At 34.2% G+C, this 8,374-nt stretch overlaps 1 protein-coding gene across 1 annotated transcript; it reads left to right on the plus strand.

Annotated features, from left to right (window-relative positions):
- The first annotated feature begins 1,599 nt into the window (after positions 1–1,599).
- On the plus strand, positions 1,600–6,998 carry LOC123538644 (beta-4C adrenergic receptor-like). Its single transcript, XM_045322879.2, has 3 exons — positions 1,600–1,813; positions 3,405–3,495; positions 4,814–6,998. Exon 3 carries the CDS (start codon positions 5,317–5,319, stop codon positions 6,556–6,558), a length of 1,242 nt encoding a protein of 413 aa, XP_045178814.2. The 5' UTR covers positions 1,600–1,813; positions 3,405–3,495; positions 4,814–5,316; the 3' UTR covers positions 6,559–6,998.
- The last annotated feature ends 1,376 nt before the right edge of the window (positions 6,999–8,374 follow it).

Below are 8,374 nucleotides of genomic sequence, written 5' to 3' on the forward strand. Positions count from 1 at the left end.
CTCCTTTTTTAAATACATTTCGCTTTGTGTTGCTCTGTCTTCATTGTAAAATAAATAAATAAATAAATAAAAAAAAATTCCTACCAAACCTTATTTTTTGGGGCATGTTACCGGAAACAAACAATATTTTCAACAAAAGCAACATTTCATTCTTTGCATGTATCTTTAAATCAATTAAAGTATATTTTATAATAACTTCTACTGTAGTAAAATATAGACATTTCTTGAACAACGAAAACTGTGTTTTTTCAATATACATTGTACGACATTACCCAAGTTTTTTTTAAATGTCACAAAAATACACGCAAATCGTTGCTATCCTGCCTGTCCGAAATAAAACAATTATGTCTGATAAGTAGCAACATTTTTATGAAAGTCAACTTTTCGTTTAGTAATTTTAAAAATATTGGTAAAATATCGAGTTTTTTTCGTGTACAGTGTACGTGTTTGTGTGTGTGCTCGCACGTGTGTGTGTGTGTGTTTCTTCGGACGGACGGTTATAAACGTAATTTTACGTGATTATGCCATTATTAGGGATTAAGCCATTGTCAGTATAGATATCAGATATATTAAAGAATTACGAGCTGAATATTACAACACAGACAATATCTGTAAAACAAAAAAGTACAAAAGAAACACAGCTACTCTTCCGCAACACACATACAATTTTAGACTGCGCAATGCACACGTGTTTCAAGCATGTTGTTTTTGAGTGACATTGTCACTATGAATACTTTGTTTTGTCGGCCACAATTTGGATAATATTCAGAGCATAATATTATATTTAAGGTGACATACATGAATAGCTCTCACTTGAAAAGTGACTAAAATATATCGTATCAAACGTCCTTTTCCGCATGATTTCAACAAATGAGCCGTGCCATGGGAAAACCAACATAGTGGGTTTGCGACTTGCATGGATCCAGACCAGCCTGCGCATCCGCGCAGTCTGGTCAGGATCCATGCTGTTCGCTAACAGTTTCTCTAATTGCAATAGACTTTGACAGCGAACAGCATGGATCCTGACCAGACTGCGCGGATGCGCAGGCTGGTCTGGATCCATGCTGGTCGCAAACCCACTATGTTGGTTTTCTCATGGCACGGCTCAAATTGACAATTTTAACTCTCCATAACTTACTAGATACACGCCACTTTTACACGGGAATCACAAGACGTGTTCTCCGCTCATGTTACATTTTTAGAAGTAAATGTCTGTTAAATATTACCCAACATTTGGTTTAGGATTCAACATACAAACTCCAGTGCAGATTCAAGCATAAGCATTGAAGAACTGTATCTACATCATGAACTGCTTCCCTCCCAACCGGTTAAAAGGCGGGAAAGGGTACTTAATCTGAATTTCTTTCATTCGATGGTATTGGCAACAAATCGTTCAACTATATGTTCATTAATAAATCATAACGTTTATATCACCTTTTTAAATGACCACATGATACATAACAAGTGTGTCGTCAAAATTATGAACTCCGACTTTACCTGTGTCTTCCGGGAGTTAATCGTTAACATAGTATTGATCTTTGATGTGAAAATTCAATACAAAGAAAGCTGCCATTTAGTTAAGTATGGAATATCCAATACTCCACTTTCACAGGAAAAAATCTGCCGCAATATAAATGATAGACAGTGAGAATAAAGTAGACATGCAGAGGCTATCAATTATTTTACAATATATTGGCAAGTCTGAATGACTACATGTGTCTCATGCTATAGAGCATTAATTTATTATTTTTAGTCTATTTGATTTTCTGAAGCAGTGGTTTCTGGAAAGAAATTGGAGGAATATAAATAAAGTGTAAGTAACTTCTAATTTGGATATTTTATTTTTTAAAGTCACTTAAATTTCCCTGCATTATGAAAACATATTCTCCATGGTTATTTTTGGTATCAAAAGCGTGTTTTCAGTCTGATAGTGTTTTCAACAGGTTACCACGAAAGACTGCATTTTTATAATGGTTTTTACGGTAACATGTCGTTATATTTTAAGTCATCTGGATTTATAGTGGTAAGATATACCTTAAATCAGTCATTAATAGTTTCTCGGGACTTTGTTGGAAAATAAGATAAGCACTTGATTAAATTATAAAAAAAAACATTCATCCATTTAAATCATCAAATATTTTAATATTTATAACTATAGTTTTGTTTTTAAGCGTCATATATGTACTTTTTTACGGATTCCAGATATAAATGTGTTATAGGCAGAGGTTTATGTTGTAAATAAGACAATCGTTAATGACGAAAATGTATTTTAGCATTTTATATAATTATCATACAACCTGTACTGATATTGATTCACACGCACAAATACTAGTTTTGCAACTACTTCAGTTATTGTCAAAGGTAATACTTACACACACATGCATGTACAACACAACACAATCACAACACACAACACACATACACACAACTTATGTACACAAACACGCACCCATACAACACATTCACACCACATGAACGAACACAACACAATGTCATGAGACTCGTTCCGAAAAGGCCGGTTCGTGAGCCGCGAGCAAGTTAAATGAATGGTTACCGACTTCTATCCGCCTGGCGCCTGGCATAGTGGTAGGAGTTGGGAGGTAATTGGTACGCACAATAAAGGTGTCTCATAAGTCAAATTGGCTGGCCCTTTCAATAGGGGTGACACTATAATAAACAAGACCTTTTACAATACTGATATATATATCCATCGTAGGAAATACGTAAACAATTAAAACTGTTTGTTTACCCAAATTTACAAGAATAGATTTATTGCTTGACATCACTCCTTGGATTCGTACATACTAAGTCTGACACAAAAGCGTTTAAAACAATTTTGGCAAATATAACAGTGTTATTCTATAATAAAACGATTCTCATCCTCAATGTCCTCTTATTCACATAACATGCATATAGTATTTCATGACGCTGTATTGAGTTTCAACAATTTCTACCAGTTTCTAGGCGTGGACAATATGACGATATCCTGTTCCCAATAATATTCTTAACTACTGATTTACAAACAATAACTCTTGTACATTGTTCAATACAGACTTGTTGCTAAGCATACCTGAACAAAAGATGAGGTATAATCTGAATATGCTTTGGTCAAGAAAGTCAGCAATTCATTAGAAAACACGAGAAAAAGGTTTTACTAGCGATATCATATGGATACCCAAAGATATTACATGACACAAAACCGTCCAGAAAATTAATGTAGTATTAGGTGTACATTAGATATAGATTTGATACAATATCATATATTCAACTCCTTTCACGTTCATTCTTTGGACCAGCAATTTGTGCATACCTAGATTTTCTATTTACATATTGTAGGTATCTGCCTTTTTAAGTAATTTTAAATTTTGTTAAGTTCCTAAAAGTATTTCTTTCAATATTTCCAGATCCTTTGCCTTGTTAAATCCCGCACTTGATAGAAGCGAAAGGAAACAATTGCATGTGACGAAAGAAAACAAGATAATATGTACTGAAGCTGTGAGTAAATTAATCTTTCTCTAATCTAAATTAGTTGTGACACATGTAGCCTAAATCACACTCATTTATAATCTTAACTACAAAATCAAATACAATGTAAATGAGTAGGTTCTGAGCACATAATTGGCAGCAACTATCGTGAATTATCCCTCGCAGAATAAATTAAAACTTTCAAAAATATTCGTCTTGCAAGATGGTTCACCCTCGACTTCAGTCCTGTCAGTTAAGATGGTATCAGTAGTTATTGTGCAACGATACTAACAGACATGTAAAAATTATGTTTTAACATGTTGCAAAATAGAATAAAGCCAGGAATCGAACTCGGGGCCTTCACCTCCGTAGGAAAGCGTCTTAGCTCTCTCAAAGTAGTAATTCAATATATAATTTTATAAAAATCAATGTTTTTAAAGAACAGTTTTGTTATAAAACGACAAAATCATGAACGGATTGCCCTTTAGGAGTACAAATCGTCAATGTAACATGGTGGGACGGAAGGCAGGCATAAATACTCATGACCTTACATAACTTGCATACTACTGTTTCCAGCTGATCATCAGGTTGAAAGTCCCTAAGAAATGTCCAGTGTATGTCTTCAGGACATAGTAACAAAATATTTGTTATTCATAAACCTAAATGAATGGTGCAAACTGTAAGCATATCCTATATATAATGGAAGAACATATATATATTTAAAGTTTGAGAACGTTTATCACACCTTTACAAGTAAACACATTTTATCAGTATATGTTATGAACTGATCCTGCGCTTTTAGTGTCGAACAACAACAATAACATCATTTTAGTTAAATTATGTGCCTAACCAATTTCGTAGCGGGAGTAGATAGAAATCGGCTTACTCTGTTAATTTTCTTTATAGTCACCACAGATTGTACATACGGGTGGCTCATCAGGCAGGCGGTTAATCACTTTAGGTTTAATGAGTGCAAGATACGAAAATGCTCCAATTCCAAAATATATAGCTAGTTGAATAAGGTACATGGTGTATAACACGCTACATAAAGCTATCAGTGATTTTAGTTGGAAAACTGGGGAATTTAATTCACTATCCCTGCTTTCAAAGTCCAGCGTCTTGCCACTGGACCGCTGCTTTCGCATTGAATTCACTTCAAACTTCCTATTTTATTAAGATGATTATATTTTTGCAACTTTTTCGTAGATATTTGCAATATTTCTATGAAGAAATTATCCACCTTTACATTATTTAATCTGCAAATTGACGGCACAATTAACAGTAATGTACAATGTACATGACAATTGCAGTTGATAGTAAGTGTCTCATTATTTATGTTCATTTTCAGAGACGAAAGAGGTCACATTGGACAGTCACCAGAATATTTAGAAATCACGAAATGCTTGGGAGACAATCAAGCCTGATTGTCGTTTAGATTAATCCTCTGGGAATGGCTTTCATTAAATTTTCTAGCGTTATGCTTCCTTTGTAATCAATAACTTTCGACTTAACGACGGCAGTATTAATCAGAGACCAGAAGGTAAAAGCTGTTTATAACGAAGCTAAAATTGTGATATCATGGACAGATCGAACTACAAAGAGGAGTTATTAAGATACGTGCTATAAGATCAAATTTATTTCAAAACAATATTTTAAAAGAGCCTATGCTTCTCCTTGTGGTAAATGTCGACATTTAAAAGCAATTTGCTACACACGCTAACAATTCACGAACACTAATTAAGAGAAAAGGGAGGATGGCATATTAATTTTTGCTATGTATTTATCTTCGTGCGTCATATATAATTCAACTTCCTTGTGAATTTTGGAAGCACTGCATATAACTTTGAAGCAATGAATGCTTCAAACCATACGATACCTGACCTTGAAGTATTTTTGAGTGAATTCAAGCCAAAAGCTCCCGTATTTCAAGCTTTTATTGTGAGTGTATTTTCTCTGACGATAATATTATGTAATTTCGTTCTTATAATGGCAGTTGCACGTACGCCAAATTTACACACGAAAACTAATGCTTTACTGGTTTCTGTTGCACTAAGTGAGGTCATGTTAGGAGTTTTCGTCATGCCGTTTATAGCGGCAGTTCTTTTCGTACCTTCTTTGCGATTTTCAGCGAAACTGTGTCAATTTGTAGCATTTATGACGTCGTTATCGACGTCATCAAGATCTCTGAGTATGCTTAGTGTTGCTGTGGATAGATGTATAGCAATATCACATCCGTTACAATACAGCAGTTGCATAACTAAAACGACTACAGCAGTGTTTGCAGCAGGTGTTTGGGTTATAAGCATTTTATTTGCTATCTTGCCTCAAGTACATGTAGGTAAACATGGCTTTCTTACTGTGTATGGACGATGCATGATCGATCTTTATTTGACACCAGTTTTCGCGATAGTAAAGGAACTTACGTGTTCATTAGTGCCATCTATTGGAGTGCTTGTAACATTCATCATCGTAATAACGGAAGCCCGTTCCCACAATCGAGTAACAATGATTGCCCAGCTTGCTATTGCAATGTATTCAGGACCTTTGAGGGGTATAAACTACACCAGAACTACTTTCAAGGCATTGAGGACATACCTCGTGATTTCCTGTGTTTACCTTTTGACGTGTTTTCCTCGATCTCTATATGTGATTGTTGTAGCTGCGACTAGTAATCATTCAAACTCGTTATTCACGTTCTTTTCTTTCTTAACATATTTTTGTTCAATATCTACGCCATTAGTGATAACCACCTTAAATATAAAATTTCGACAAAGTATTTCAACTATTTTTGTGCGGAAAAATAAAGTCAATCCCGTTTCTGACCATGAACCGTACACAATATCGACAGGATTACATACTATTTTGGAGCATTCTATGGTGTTTCCATGCGTTCCTTTAGCAGAACAAAAAAATACAAAAACGGAATCATTCAGGGAACCGAAAGCCGGTCCATCACGACTAGAACCAATAGTGCGATTCCAACCACGTCGAATATCAGTTTTACATGAAGCGCAAAGTTCAAGCTCTAGTGACGTTACTGTGATAAAACCTGTGCATGCCGTTTTAAGAAAGACTCTATCGTCTCCGTCATGATCATGGAGAGCCAGAAAATGTATCTCCGAGTAAATTTTTATCCAGTTTTAATTCATACATAGATACACTGTTTCCATCAGTGATTTTTTTCTAAGTAGATCTCGCTAATGGGTTTTTATATTATTAAGGAAGATAGTTTGCCTATGACGTCAACACAATATATCGCTGCATGTATTACAACACGATCACAGTGCAATGTGATCTCTGGTCTGAAATTCGGACAATATGGCGAGGACAATTAGTGAATTCCGAGAAAAACAGTCATTCTGTAACAAAATAGACAATAAAAGCTCAATCTTTAATCGCTAGTATTGCAATCACATCGGTCCATAAGATTCATGTTTTATTTACGTTATTTTAACTGTGACCAACTGTTTTTTTTACATTTTGAAATAACTTCTCTGTGATACTTGTTAAGTAAGCTGTTATAAATTTGATTATCCCAAAGAAATACGTATTTTGTGTTATATTTAACCCCGGTGTTATCATTGAATGCACCTGAATTAACTTACATGGCTGAAATAGTAGCAAATAGGCATTCAGTTTTATCTGTCATATATATAGAGACGTTGATTTCAGTAAGAATAAAGGTATTGCAACAACCCAATAATAATCAGGCAAGCTAAATTGAAGAGATGTGTAATCTATTAGGAGCAACAAACAACAACAACAACAACAACAAGAAAACAAGTAATAATCGTCATCACCATCAACAAAAAAAAACTAATACATCACAAAAGCAACCTTAAAGTACCTTGTGGCGGCTGTAAAAAGTTTCCCCTTACATGGATTCAGTGTTGTTATATTTTCTGGTCCGTTTGAATCATGGAGTCCATTCAATACATGTGTAATAAAGTTCCGCTAGCCAGTGCTAGGTGTCATAAAGTGTGTTGCAGTTTCCATTACCTCACATAAACTGACATGAACAGACTCGGTCAAACCGAGTCTGCTATTATTTTGCCTGGTTGCATTCTATGCTTCCAAAAGATCTTATTACAGATTTAATTAACACCAAATAACAGTATGATCGGCGTGACGTGTCTACGGCTGCTTTATATCCGATTTCAGTCAAGGGATTGTTCCAAATATAGAAAGACATTCATATTTTCGTGACTGTTTATATCACGGTTGCATTGTGTCTACATGACTTTCATTTTCTAAGGATCCGAAATAGATGATATTAATTTTGCATTTTTAAAAGAAAGAGACAACAACTTATTGATTTGTACTTTGTGATTTTTTTTTCTGATTAACTTTATGTAGCAATTTTTAAAATAGCTATCCTTGGATGTTTAAGAAGAAGGTCATTAGAGAATATCAATTAATTGTCTTGAGAATATTTTATAATTAGACAAGTCTGTGAATATATATATTATAATATACTATATTATATATATGTATAAGTATGCAAGTCTGTGAATATATATAAACGTATAAATGTTTTATTGTTTCGTAAACGAGCAGAATGGCATCAAATGAAAACAGCCAGTATCCTTATATGTCCTTTTTATCTTACATTATGATATTTAAAAGAAATGTTTACGTTTGATATGCTTACAAACTAGGTAGTACAATATGTAAGAAGATACTTTGAAAGAATATATTGAAACAGACAAAAAAAAAATAGCAGAAAATATTGACTATTGTCTATTCATGATGGGTAATGTGAAGTGTCACATCTCTCCCGACCCTAGTATCAACATAAGCTGAATTCTACAGTAGTACAATTGAATGTACTCCACGCTCCCAAAGAACCAGAAGATAAAACAACACGGAGTCTCGCAGAAGTTTATTCTAATTCTTAATTGGAAAGACA

This window comes from Mercenaria mercenaria, chromosome 18, assembly GCF_021730395.1.
Source record: "Mercenaria mercenaria strain notata chromosome 18, MADL_Memer_1, whole genome shotgun sequence".
Classification (NCBI taxonomy): Eukaryota; Metazoa; Mollusca; class Bivalvia; order Venerida; family Veneridae; genus Mercenaria; species Mercenaria mercenaria.